At 35.3% G+C, this 15,202-nt stretch overlaps 1 protein-coding gene across 2 annotated transcripts in view; it reads right to left on the minus strand.

The window, feature by feature from the left end:
* The window catches only part of CNTNAP5 (contactin associated protein family member 5), a 908,736-nt gene that overhangs the window by 54,464 nt on the left and 839,070 nt on the right, over window positions 1-15,202 (minus strand). For both annotated transcript variants that reach the window (XM_056793728.1, XM_056793729.1), the window contains exon 20: window positions 4,092-4,222. In XM_056793728.1, coding sequence (XP_056649706.1) covers window positions 4,092-4,222 — 131 coding nt within the window. The remainder of the gene's footprint in view (window positions 1-4,091; window positions 4,223-15,202) is intronic.

Raw genomic sequence — 15,202 nt, forward strand, 5'->3', positions numbered from 1 at the left:
CAGTCTTTTTCTGATGAAGCATTTGAAGCATAGAGAGGTTAAGTATTTCCCTGAGGTTAAACAACTAGTCAGTGGCAGAGCCAAAACAAGGACCCAAATATCCTATGTCCAATTGACGCAAGTAACTGTGCACAATAACTAGTTGATTAGAATGGGGCAACCTTTCATATAATATATATGAGTTGCTTTTTATAAGAAAATTCCTCACATTGATATTTAGATATAACCTTCGTCTTTGGTTTGGGTCTCTGAACAATAAATATAGGTGGTTCGGTTTCTTAGGCGCACAGAACTAGGTTCAAACCATGCTCAGTTTCCATACTCACTGCCTTTCTAGAGTCTGTACAGAAAAGAATAAAATCTGATCTCAGGCTTCCATTGGGTGTTTAACATGGCTTTCAGCATCTCATTTATATTTCTGTTTGCTCCCTGCAGTGGGCACAGTGAACCCTGGATAAAGCCACAGACTAAAGTGGACCATGGATAAAGTGACATCAGGTCCCTGGAGACAAGGGGCAACAAGGGTCCAAACTAATGACTCCATTCTTAGTAACTAAGCAAGATCAAAAGCATTCCTGAAAACCTCTAGTCGCTCTTACTCTTACCTTTTACTCTCTTACCTCTTCCTTTATTCTCTCTCAGTCTCTACCTTGACTTACCACACCTCCTTACCTTGCCTTAATTACTTACTATACTAGCTAGTGTGTTACTATATTCTCTAATACTAAAGCTTGTTTCCTCAGAATGGAGTCACTGTAAGGCATCAACCAATTCTTTGAATGTGACCCAATTAGCATGAACTCCATCATTATTTCAAAGATATTTCAACTTTGATATTTATAGCATATTTTTACTTTTCTTTATGGTTGGAAGATACTTTATCTGGCAGAAGCTAGTGGCTAAATGGGTAGAGAGCCAGGCTGGGAGATGGAAGATCCTGGGTTCAAATTTGGTCCCAGACTCTTCTTAGTTGTATGTTATTTAATTGGAGTCATCTTTAATCCACTAATTGGAGTAATCACTTAATCCACTAATAAGCAAGTCACTTAATTCCAATTGCCTAGTCCTTATCCCTTCTCTGCCTTGAGACGTATTGGAATCTATGGAATATTTAGTATTGATTCAAAGACAGAAGGTAAAAGTTTAAAAAAAGAGACAAAAACAAAATGCTTCATCTGAATGGACTTATTTGATCCTCACAACATACCTGTTATATATATATATATATATATATATATATATATATATATATATATATATATATATAGGTAGGGGGAATATTTTTTTTAATTTTTAAATTTAATTTTTAAAGATGTAGAAACTAAGACTCAGAACGCTTAAGTGACTTACCCATTTATGTTCTTCTGTTTCCTTGTACCTTATACCTTCTGACCCTTTCCTAGAAGAAAAACTTTTTCCTCCTCTCTCATTGCCTGCTTCCTACTCATTTAGAGCTTTTCTCCTCTGATCCTTCTCATTCCTCTGTCCTCTTCTCTAACAGACTTAGTATCTATATACTCTGAAACATAAATGTGCACACACAAGCACACACACCATACTTGTACATTTTATATGGGGGAAAAAAGGGGCTGTGGAGCCTGTAAACCTTAAAATTTCTTAGACTTATAAATGTTGGAAATTTCACCATTGGGAAATATCATACTTGGAAAATTTCTTACTGATAGTCTATTGGAATGTGAACCCCATTGGCATGGGAGGTTCCTCCTCCTCCCTTCTTAAGATTACTTTAGGACAGAAACCTTTTGCTGAACAATGGAAAGGACTTTGACTTATGCTTAAGCATAGAACAGGAATTTCTTTGAGTCATGATTGATTTTAGAATTGATACAATAGAGATACTTGGAATGACAGAATCAGGTCTTGGAAAATACAATTTCCACCCCACTCAGTCCTAACAGGATTTAGGAAGGGCTGCAGCATAGATCAAAATTTAATTATTCCAATCTCTACCCTACTCAGGGTAACAGGATTTAGGAAGGGCTGTAGCAAAGGATCAAGATTTAAGTATTTGAGAATATGACCTTCAACAGACATGTGCAAAGCCACAGACCTCTGGGCAGTCCTGGGTTAAGCTAGAGCCACCATTGGCACAGGGAAGTCAGGGACAGTGATTGGTAGATGTGAGAACTGAGGGGAGGGAACTTGGATGGTTTCCTTAAAGATAGAGGGGTCTGAGGACTGAGGGGTGGGTTGGTTGGAGAGTTTTGGTGCTGAGTGTTTGGAGAGGTGCTCTGAGAAGCTTGCTCTGAAGGAAGCTGAAGGTGGGGCCTCTGAGACTGTTTCTCCATTTTGGTCACGTGAGTAATAGGGACTGATCTCTTTCTTTGCCCCAGCTATCTAAGGGCTTGGGCCTTTTGGCCCAGCCTAAACAGAAGGGGTATTTAAGCCCTATTCCCTTCTCTCCCCTTTCTCTCTCCCTCTCTCTTTCTATCTCTAATTATTTTCTTCCTCCTGTCTGTAATTAAACTCTATAAAAGGCTGACTTGAGTTTTCATTTAGGAATTACATAGCTGAATTCCTTGGCGACCTTAAATTAATATATATCAGTCTTTTAAAAGTGATTTCCTTGTCACAAGCCTTTTAAGTTCTTGATGAGTAGTGAAGACAATATATCTAGGCCTGGATATGGAAGTAAAGAAGTATTACTATCCCCTCCTCCTACCAAAAGTATCTTCTCTACTAATAAAAAATTGCTATTTATCCTGAATAATTACTAATTTTTCATAGTATTCTACTTCTATTTATACCTCTGTGATATTGGACATGTCATTTTGCTTTTTTTTTCTTTTACCTCAGAGTTGTTATATGCAAAATGACAATGTGGCCCAAGAAGGTTCTGTGGTGTCTTCCAGCTTTAGAACAATTCTTTTATGACCCTCTGATCTGAGAAGGCCTTTGATATCCCTTCTGACTGTAGATTATGTTCGTTTTTCTGTGTTCATTTAAGGACTGATTAGCCGGTTTGTAATTCATCCTTGTCTCTTGAAATTCCTTTTGCTCTGCATTTTGACTGCTTATTTTCTCCTGAGCATTTTTTATCAGAAATATAATACATATTTAGTATATATAAAATCAGTTGGAACTGAAATAAGTCATATGTTACATGTTGGAAATTTTTATAAAGTTATGGTAGAGATTCTGAAGTAAAAAAAAAAAATTATTCAAATGGAGGATGGGAATTGTTGCTGGATTTGGCCCTCTCTTGATTATTAAAAAGAATACTAGATTGAATATTGAGAGACCTAAATTTAACCTCAGTGTTTTCACTAATTTATTGTATATCTTTGTGCAAATCACAAATTCTATAAACTTAGTTTCCCCACAAGAAAAATGAGGGAGCCATATACTAGCTATTGTCTAAGGTCTCTTTATTTCTCAAATTCTTTGATTCTATTTCTTCAAATGTCCCACTATGTCTTATATATAGTAAGGAGTCTCCCATTAATTATATTGAGAATATAGAATCTAATGCTCAAATAAAATTACTTGATTAATCTGACCAGTTCTTTGTATGTTGAAAAGGATATCAAATTAGATATCATAATTATTAGACTCTAATTCGATTTCCCCATCATAATGTGTGACTCTGAGCAAGTCATTTAACTCAGGGAGTCATCATTTACTTATGTATAAAATGGTATAAATAATATATTATCTGTGGTTGCAATAAGGATCAAAGAAAATGATAGTATGTAACTGGTTTGTGAAATTAAAGGCATTTTTTTATTATTAGGGAGTGTGCTACATATAAATAGAGAAAATAACAAAATCCTTTTCTATCTTTCTGGCTCTATTTTTATGATTCTTTTTCTTTAGATGTCTGATGACTTTTTTATGCTTTTCCATTCATTCATTAATACTTTCATTCAACAAAATTGTGACATACTCCATGGCCCCCAAAATTATTAAAACATGCGCAGAAAATATGTGGAAGGGGGAGAATCATAGTGTTTGATTTTACACAAACTCCCCACTCCCCTTCACTTCACCAATCACCACACTACCCACAATTGGTAATTAGCTATGAGAAAATATATTATTTTCAACTATGTGAAAGGTAGATGTAGTACCTGAATAGTGAGCTCTTTCCCGTCTCTGTTAATCTTCACATGGTGCATTCGTCGGTTGGCAAAGTTTTCCGCATCGAAGGTGCATACATGAACTCTCTCCTTACTGAGCTGATATCGAACCTGTAAATTTCCTTAAAAGCAGAATATATTTCCATTTAGAAATGTGGCCCACAGAATGCACAAATATTATTCACACATCACACTGATTTTAAGTCATAATTGATCTATAGGGACCTATTTCTTAAATCCATTTATAACTTAATTTTTAAAAGTCACTAAATATGTTTAGTTATATAGCTGTAAGCAAATGTAAGGAATAATGTTACTATAGGTACAAATTAAATGCAATATATTCATATGCCATCAGAAACAGTATTCAACGTCTTTGGAAACAAAAATGTTACATTCTGAATTAACCTTTTTTGCAACTAGAGAAATTTTCATGTACTATATTTGGATGTCTTTCATTTTAACTCTTTGTGCCTTAATGTTGGAGATATAAATATGAAAGTTCTACTTGTTCCATCAGTGATATTCTAGATTTTCATCTAAGGATGATTCAAGAAGATATAACCAGATATCATTTATCTACTTATTTTTTATTTGCTTGGAAGTTCAGCCATAGGGTAAAACCTCTAATTATCTTTTCCCATCCATGTTTCTATCACTATAGATGACTAACAATGAGGAGGATGGTTAAGGATTAATGACTCATGTTAAAGTTAAAGTTAAGAATGGCCTTGACAGTTAAGAGTGGCTTAGAGAACAATGAGCTAAAAATGGCATCAGACTGCATCAACCACCTTTTAGCTCCCTGAAAACCTTAAGAAATATGGTAGGGGGCAGCTGGGTAGCTCAGTTGATTGAGAACCAGGCCTAGAGATGGGAGGTCCTAGGTTCAAATCTGGCCTCAGCCACTTCCTAGCTGTGTGACCCTGGGCAAGTCACTTGACCCCCATTGCCTAACCCTTACCACTCTTCTGCCTTGGAGCCAATGCACAGTATTGACTCCAAGACGGAAGGTAAGGGTTTATTTAAAAAAAAAAAGAAATATGGTAATCTTTCTACTTCCATATAATTCCAAAATAATGATTTGAAGATATATTATTATTGTACTCAGTCTTGAAACATATAATATGGCATCCTATTACAGGAGGGTTGAAATTCATGCATTTGACTGTAATTTTAGGCTAGTATAACAAAGAACTATCATGATAATCTGAATTCCAAATCTTAGGTATAAGGGAAGGAAGAGAAAAAAAATCCTCTTTTTTTTCTTTAACTGACTGAAAAATCTGCCTTATAGTGTTTAAATCTGCAAAGCTTTATTTGCAATATTCCTAACTAGTTTTCTTTAACCTCTTCTGCCTCTACCTCTTAGACCCTTTCCCAGACTCCAATACTATCCTAAGTCTTTCACTTCATTACTCATCTGTGGCTTAAACTATCCCTGCTAAAAGTATTTTTATAAAGAACCCTTCAAAACTATTTCCACAATATTACTATTTGCATTCTTAAAAGATTCAGCCTTTAAACCCTAATTAAGCATTAATTAATGGAATCACAATTAGTATAGTGAAATGAATTTTTTTTTAATGTCAGATAGTTCTAGGGGAGATTTTTTGTTTCCTAGATATCACCTAGGAAGTAAATCATGATCAGGCATTCAGCCTGTATGATTTACTCTTCTAAATAATTTAGTTGCTTGACAGCTTTTTCTCTTCCTTTGAACCTATAGGTTCGCTACAAGTTCCATTTTTCCTCATTAAAATAGTTCCCATTTTGTTCTGTATTCCTGGGTATCAGCAAGGTCCAATTTATATCTATGAGAAAGAAAGAGAGTCAGAGGCAGAGACTGATACTGAGACAGAAAGAGAGAATGAGACTGAGACAGAGACAGAGAGACAGGTGCAGAGATAGACACAAATGGAGGAAGAGATGGACATGGAGACAGAGATAGAGACAGAGAAAGAGGGGGTAAATATGAACATATCTATCGACATCTAAAGATAAATAGATCCATGGATTTATACTCCTGTCTCTCTTTCTGTATCTCTGTATCCCTATCTCTCTATCTCTCTTTGTCTCTCTCCTTTTTAAATTTTTTATTGGCAAGAGTGGTAGCATACATTTTAATCCCTACTTCAGAGGAAGTTGGGTGGCTTAAACTCAGGAATTGTGAACTACTTTAGGGTTACAACTAATCAACTCCACATTTAGGTCTCAATATGGTAAAACCCTGGGAGTCAGAGGTATCAGATTTCCTAAACAAGGAAAATCCCAGCTTAGAAAAAGAGGATCAAAACTTCCATGGCAAGCCCAGTGCAATTGTGAATGGATGCAGCATTTTTGGTCTAGATGAGATAGGAAAGCCCAGAACAAAAATGAAAACAAATAGAAAAAAATAATAATTATTTTAAAAGTGAAAAGTCCTGTTCCCATTAAACATAACCTCCTTGCTTGCAAATTGATATTCTGCCTTTCTTGCATCTGTCACAGTGCTAGCAAAGGATTTCGTGCATGGCAACTGCTCGTTACATTGTTGTTTCATTGGTGGAAAATTAAAGAATTCTTTAAAAATATACATGTATTTTTATAGTAGCTGCTTTATATCTATTGACATTTGCCTAGCATTCCATTTCTTCTGAAAACCTCTGTTCTTCATCTTCCTTACAGAATTCCCCCAAAGGAGGCCATACTATACCTGGCTCATCACTTCTCCCAATGGCCCAGAGACCATTATGCTCCTTCTGCCCCACTGCAATCCAATCTGGTTGTCCTCTGCCCTGCAGGCAGTTCATGGGAAAATGAATCCCTTTACATTTTGTCATACACTTAGGAACATCTGCGAAAGATTATTTCTGACAGTGTTTTCAGGATGTTGAGGTTGAAGAAGAAGAATCTCACAAGGGTCAAGGGCTTGGGGCTCATTAACTTTTACTTCCTCCTGCATGGTCTTCAGCTCCTCAGTTGGAGAGGGGAGTGCCTTTTACCTTATTTGTTTTTCACCTCATTGATTCAGCTGATTACTGTCAGCTTCCTGCTGGGAGATGCTGCCTCTTCCCTGGCACAGAGCACCTTGAACTCATAGCAGTCTGACTCCATATATACTCTTACTTCTGCTCCATTTGTCCTCTTCTTTCCCCTTTCTGACTTCCTCGGTTTTCAACTACATAATGGCAAATGTTGTGATTTTATCATTCCATCTACAGTGAATTGACTCTGAGGGAAGGTACTGGCTATAAATCTTATGCACCAAGAAATGGACTGTCATAGCTGGAAATGCATTGCACTTCCTTATGGTTTTGTTATCAATTAATCTTCCATTTGGAATGAATTATTTCTGAAGTAAATATTAACATTGATACATGAAAGGAGGTCATGTGTAAATATATACAAAAATAACATTCACACTGCTCAGAAATTAGAATCATCAATGTGTTGGACTCTCAAGTTTAATCATCTTTAATTATCTTTTTTGGGGGAAATGATGCTTTTAAAAAGAAGTAGTTTAAATTCAATGACCTTTGGTCACTAGTGGGCTTCCTATAAGAAGATTTAAAGAAATTTGCATTACCCTTATTATATTTTAAGCCTCCTGACAAAATATATTTAATCATTTTTAGAATTAAACACCAGGCATTTTTAATTTAATTTTTTAAATTAATTAATTAATTAAGAACATTTTTTTAGAAATTAGCAGATATTCAAAAAAACAATTGGGGCAGGGAAAGGAGGGCTTTAACATAATAGATTCAAACCTCAAAATGAAAAATTATCTATAAACCTAGTAAGCAACATTAGAGGGAAAATGCTAGTGAAATCTTAGAATTTTTCACTTCCATAACCGAAGCATCCACTTCTGAAAATTTTCATTTTATCATGGTGTTCAAAGAACCATTAATATTATGAGCCATTTGATTCTATGTGCTCTGTACTTGGGGTAAAGGGTTGAAATGTCAATGGAAGAATTAGAAATTTCTCATTTTCTAAGGAAGAGAATATCCGACACTCATCTCTTCCTTAGTTTCTAACATGCTAAATTTTAACTGAGGAATAGAATACTAAACTTATATTTTATGAGCTTTCATTTTTGATGCTCGATTTCTAGCACTGTTCCAAATAAGTGAAGCCAGGACTAGTAAATAGAGTACAAATTTGAAGAAATAATTCTCACATGGGAAATTTTTGGAAACTATTTTCAAAGGTGCTATGAAGTTTAGCAAAATATATTCCAATGTCCCATTGCAAGACATTTCACTATTAATAATTGTTAAGCAACTGATCATCTACATAGAAGGATGAGGAAAGCCTTGGTTCATTGCAGTAGATTGTGAATTAGAAATTTTTAATTTAGGAATTCATATTTTGTTTTGATGGCAACTTACCATATAACACAAAACATTTTTTGTTCCCCATTTCATACCTCTTTCCATTCCTAAGGGATTTCCAAGATCAAGTTGACAATGCATAAAGAGAGATCTCTAAACTTCTGCAGTTCCCTTCATTATCATTACTAAAATCAGTTTAAGACATTTGCTAAGAACCCTAGAGGACAATGTTGTATCATCTTGGTGAATAAATAGGTGTTAGTATAGCTTAGGTTTGTCTTAGGCATGTCTACATGCCTACTTTGCCTAAGGAGGAGGCACTGTTAAAGGCCTTTGGAACCTATCCAGACTGTCTGATGAAGGCATTTGAGTCTCCTACCACAATGGGGTGAGTGTAACCTCATTTGCTTGAATATTGGAGTCTTTAAATTGTCAAAATTGAACTAGTCATTCTCTTCTCTGCCTCTCCGTCTTGCTGTCTACAGAGGGTGAAGATTCCAAATAATGTACATAGGGAAGTGCCATGCATTGAACCAGTAAGAGGGGAAAGACTTCCTTCTCCTGCTCTTCTGTTTTTACTCCAGGGAGAAGACATGGGGCTGAGGGTGCTTGTATCTGTCCTGTCTCATTTGTCCAAAGAGTTAGAACCAATGAATTGGAGCCAGGCTTATGGGGCATGACTGTGTACCCAGAGCCTCACATGAAAGCCCTGAGAAACCTAGGTGCTTTGGACTCCAACCCAAAGTGAGATTTTCACTTGAACCTGGAAATATGTTCTCTAGGAATTAAGGGAAGGTATGAACCAAATCGCTTTCCCCTCCCCAGAGATTGTGATAGGGAAAGGAAGAGGATTAGACTTCTCATGTGTTGGGGGATTAAGTTTATTTATTTGTGATTAAACCGATTGAAGTAAATATTTCTTTGCCAAAACTAATGGTCATAACCATTTTTAATTGAAACTGGTGTGCAGGAGAGCTCTCTCTAATTCAGTGAAAACTATAATTATGTGTTCTAGACATCTGAAGTGAGGTAGAACACCTCCTTATCCCACTGCCCAATGCCTTTAAACATCCTGGGGAAACAGGGAAGGAATGAAATCTAACCCACACTGGCCTGCCAGGCAGTGGAATTCAGGGCAGGGAGTGTTACAATAGAATTACTGACCTGGAGAAATTTTCACTCTAGGGGAGATGATAGGTCATGTACATAAAACAAACAACCCAAAAAAAGGCATGTATAAGTTACCACACTATCTGGAATAGTAAAAAGATCACTAAGGAAGATGAGGGATATAGTATTTCAGAGGAAAGAGTGATACTAATGTAAGAGGGAAAATTATAAAACTGGCTATAGATTAAATGATTTTTATTTAATCTGAAGCAAATAGGGAAAATGAGAGAGAGAGACAGAGAGAGAGACAGACAGACAGACAGACAGAGAGAGAGAGACAGAGAGAGAGAGACAGAGAGAGAGAGAGAGAGAGACAGACAGACAGACAGACAGAGAGAGACAGACAGACAGAGAGAGAGAGAGACAGAGAGAGAGAGAGACAGACAGAGAGAGAGAGAGAGAGAGAGACAGAGAGAGACAGAGAGAGACAGAGAGAGAGACACACACACAGAGAGAAAGAGAGAGAGAGAGAGAGAGAGAGAGAGAGAGAGAGAGAGAGAGAGAGAGAGAGAGAGAGAGAGAGAGAGAGTTTTCGTTCCTACTTCATTTAGCTTGCTATTCTGTGGCCTCCATTTAGTCCACCTAGACATACTCACAGAGAAGTCCAGCCGGCACTAAACATGGGAGAGAACAGGCCACATGTTCCCTGGTTCACCATTGATATACCCTCCTGGTTCCACCCTCTGTACTGGTATAAAACGAAGTCAGGAAGCTTGTAGATGTTTAGGATGATGCCAGATGTCTAGCCTACTTTGACAACAGCCATTTAGGCTGTAGTCAGGGAATACCAGGCTGTGGTAGATTTTAGGAAGACAAGTGGAGTTGTTTTTTCTCACACACTAAGTTGGATTGACTTGAAAAGGTTTGTGGAGCAAGTACATTTGAGATGATCCTGAGAAGAGGAATGAATATTTAACCATGGAGAAAGGAGAAAGGAAGTCATTCTAGGAGGCCCTATCATGAAAAGACAAATGTATTAAAGTGAAGATGTGCATGATGTATTCAGGAACAGAAAAACAAATAGACTGGAAATTTAGGTTTTATGCAAGGCAGTCAGATAATGAAATTTATGATCTTGAAAAGACTTTTGATATTTCATTTGACTCTCTCTGTAATTATGAGATAAGGTAACATGGGCCCAGAGAGAAGAATAGAAATTAGGATTGATGATGTTGATAGGGACATATTGTGAAGGATTTTGAGTGACAGGCTAAGGAATTCATACTTCATCTTGTAGGCAATAGAGGGACTGAAGATTTCTGAATTATATATAAAGGTGGCAGTTCATATTGGGTGGCATTTTGGGAAAATTAAAAATTAATAAAAATAAATAAAAATTAATTGGGCTTTGGAATGAGGAATGGATGGAGTAAGGAGATATTAGAACATTTAAAATAATGTCTCCTAAATAATATAATAGTTAGAATGCTAGAGAGGCATGACTGCAATAAGCCTAATGCTTTTGTTCTTGACTTAATAACAAGAACAACTACTAATATGACAAAAAAACAATAATACTTTCAGCTTCCTATTGCACTATTTTTAAAAATTCCATCCCTTCTCCTCATTCCTAAAGGCAAGTTAACAAGCAATTGTTAATTACTTTCTATATACCAGGTACTGTGTTAAGCACTGGAAATAAAAAGAAAAGCAAAACAGACAGTTCATGCCTTCAAGGAACTCAGATTCTAATGAGGGAGATGGCATGCAAATGAGGTAGATGAAAGATCTCTAGAGAGTAGATGGAATGCACTCTGAAAGGGGACAGCATTAGCATCTAGAGTGTGGAGAGGGCCTCCTGGAGTAAGTAAGATTTGAGTGAGTCTTAAAGAAAATCAGAGATCCTAAGATGCAGGAGTGAGGGGACAGAGCATTTCAGGTAGTAAAAATGCATAGGAGCAGAGAGATCTTATGTCATGGCAGGAGAACTGTATGTAGAATGTTGTTGCTTCTACCTTACCTACTTTGAGGAGAATAAAGGAAGTAAGAAGACTGTGAAGGTAGAAAGGGGCCACGTTATAAATAACTTTAAATGTCAAAAAAAGGAAGAATTTATATTTGATCTTCAAGTTAATATAAGGGACCAACAGGAGTTCAATGGAGTTGGGGTGGGGTTGGATTGTGACATAGTTAAACCTCTGTTTAGATAAATAATCTTGGTCACAGAGCAGAAGATCCACGAAATAGTGAGAGACCCGAGGATGGGAGACCAATTAGAAGTCCACTGCAATAGTGCATCATGTTTTGGTGATCACATTGCTTTCACCCTAAAAGCAGACTGACTAATTAGATTCTCAGGATCCATTATTTGTCTAATCCTTTCAACAAAGCATGAGTAAATTTTGTTCAGTTGTTCAGTCATGTTTAACTTTTTAGGACTCCATAGACCATATAGCTATCCTTGGGGTTTTCTTGGCAAAGATACTGGAGTGGTTTTTTGTTTGTTTTTTTTTTCCCCAGAAGATCCAGTGATCTTAAAATATCAATTTATGAAAGATGGCATCCTCATCTCCCTACTTTCACCTTCACATTGCTCCCTGTTTCTCAAAGAATAATAAATATCCAAATACCTCAACCAGCCATAAAAATTTCATTTTTCTACCTACATCTCATCAATCCTATCTTCTCTCCATTTACTTACTTGCATGAAATTGCCATTAAACCTTGCCAGTACCAAGTTTGTTGCTCAAATACAGTATGTTTATTTCTACCTCCTAGGCACTACTTATCTTATCCCCCAAGCCTAAATAACTGTCTTCCTCTTTTTCCTCTATCCAAATCCTATTCATATTTTAAAAACTCAATTTAAGTACTACCTCAACCATGAAGCTTTCCGTGAGTTCCCTATCCCTTATTAATTTCCCCTTTGCAAAATACTTCAAAATCACTCAGTCAACAAGAATATATTAAATATTTAATATGTGTTAAACATAATGCTAATATAGGGAATTTTAAAAAGGCAAAAGAACTATTTTCAAAAAGCTTATATTCTAATTTAGCAGACAACACATAAATAACTAGGTTTGTAGAATATATATAAAAAGCACATGGCAGGTAAACTCGGAGAAGACACTAAGACCTGAGGGTGGGGGTAATATTTTCATTGAGAAAGACATATTTATCTCATGTCTCCTTCAAGTTAATACATAGAATTTCATTAACATAATTAGGTATATAATTGAATAGTAGTGAATGAAAATGTCTCTTCCTTAGACTCAGCTAGAAAAATAAATTTCAACATTGTCCTCTTTAATTTCATTTCCCATATCACTCTAAGGTGAAATGAGCATTTTAACAATTTTGAGGGAAAACCTCAGACTCATCAAATTGATAAAGACATCTCAAGAAAAATATGTTCATGTTGCTGAGAATGTAGAAAAGGTAGACACTGTTATATTATTGAGTATTGTTCCAACAATTTTGGGAAACAGTTTTAAATTATGTGAGAAAAATCATTAAGTGCTTTCTGTGAAATGACCCAGTACCTCCCTATTTAGCAAATACTTTATAGTGTAAAAAAAAAGTCATTAAGTAACAAAATAATCATATAATCAGTAATCTTGGTAGCAAAGAAACAAAACAAATAAAACACTGGAATCAAGAGGTGTCCATCAACTAGTGAATATCTGAAGAAATCGTGTGATGTGAATACAACTGAATATTTTTGAGCTAAAAGAAATAACATACATGAGATATTTGACAACTGGTAGGAACAGACTCAAAGATAAATAAATTAAACCTGAAGACCAATACACATAACAAAGCCAATTTAACTGAAAAAGTATTCAAAGAAAGCTCAAATTTGAGAATTTTTAATATGTGATATTGGTCCCCAAGAATAGATAATTAATTGAACTTTTCTTGTTTAGGAAGAAGTTAAGGCATTTTATATATATATATATATATATATATATATATATATATATATATATATATATATATATATATATATATATATATATATATATACTATCACATTCTGTAACTATAATAGTTGCATTTCTTTAATTCCTTTCTTTTTAAATAGGAAAAGTTATTGAGAAGAACATGTGGAAATGGATGTGGAATGAAAAAAACATTAATAACATGCATTAAAAATATTAATGAATAAAGTTAAAATCACTCCTATCCCTATTTCTCTGAAAATTATGTACAAAAGCCCAGGGACTCAAAGTCCATTTTCATGCCATTCTCCTTTATTCTAATATTTTTAGTAAGTGTATCTGAACTAAAATTAAAAATGAAGAACATAAAGTTCATTACATTGCTTAGAGAAAGATACAGTATTTTCTTAGGACTTGGGGATGACAAGTCATGTTCAATGTTAAAGGTAAATACTAAAGTATTTCTCCATATTTTCTATCTTTGGCGAGGTAAGCCCAGATTGGAACTAAAAAAGAATCAGCTATCGAAAAGAAAATATTCTCAGCTATTTCAGACTTTCTCATGAGTCAGTAACTGAAATGTGCTGAGTGTTTTCAGATCCAGTGAGCTATGATGGTTTTCTAGGGCTTGATTCATTTCATATTCAAAAAATAACCTTGAAAACTCTCAGAGGAAGCAATAAACAGGTAGCAAATCCTCCAGTCTATTCAGGAGCAGGCTCTGGTTTACTTTGTTCAACCCTATTCTAAGCACTTTAATAAGCAACAATTATGTTCTTCTCTCCCAGTGCTTCTGTTTACGTTTGCACAAAATATTCCAGTACCTGTCTTATTCTTATCTTTATCTCAAAAAGCTATACACTGAAAAGGTTCCTTTGACTGAGGAAAAAATATCAATTTATAATAAGGGGGTTTTTCAATTACCTTTTTCTTTTCTCCTTAACAAAACATTTGCAAATTTGCAATAAGGATTGGAGACTGAAAGTGACTATGCTTTAAATACCTTCACTTTTAGTTAAATTACATAAATGAAACCAAAACAAGTTAAGAATGTATTCCTTTATTCATCCAACAATCACTTATTAAACACATACTATGCTGACTCATTCTTGGTAAACTACTATCTTACTCTGCTCCAATTCCAAGAAAGAGGATAGAGTTATAATTATGTATTTATAGATGGGTAAATTCAGTTTGTTTTGGGGATGGGGGGAGGTTTGTAGCACAAATGATATTAGAAGAGAATTTAATAGTGTAATTATAGAAGGAGAAGGAGCAGGGCCATACCCTCCATCACCTCACCTAATATTCACTAGTACATGATTCAAATCCCTGTGATAATTGGCACTGGACTTTTCTTTCAAATCACATATGGTGGAGTCAATCATAATATTTCTAAGCAAAAAATACTTTTAGGTTAAACATTATATCATCTTATTATGAAATTATTATAAAATTTAACATACCTCAATCCTCTATTCTCACTAAAAATCAGCCTGAAATGTTCTGGACAGTGCTCATTATCAGCAAAGGATTCTCCTTTATCTTTCATAATCAGCAAATATTGTGAGATTTGGATTAAATAAAGACTGGTCAGGGCCACATGTTTGGTAACTATCATTTGTCAGCTAGATTGAGTCATATACCATTGATACAGCCAATCTTAGATCTACTGAATATTAATTACATTATCTCTGGGCTTTCTAATCCCAGACTAGACTAATGG

The sequence above is a fragment of the Monodelphis domestica genome, chromosome 4, assembly GCF_027887165.1.
Source record: "Monodelphis domestica isolate mMonDom1 chromosome 4, mMonDom1.pri, whole genome shotgun sequence".
Taxonomy (NCBI): Eukaryota; Metazoa; Chordata; class Mammalia; order Didelphimorphia; family Didelphidae; genus Monodelphis; species Monodelphis domestica.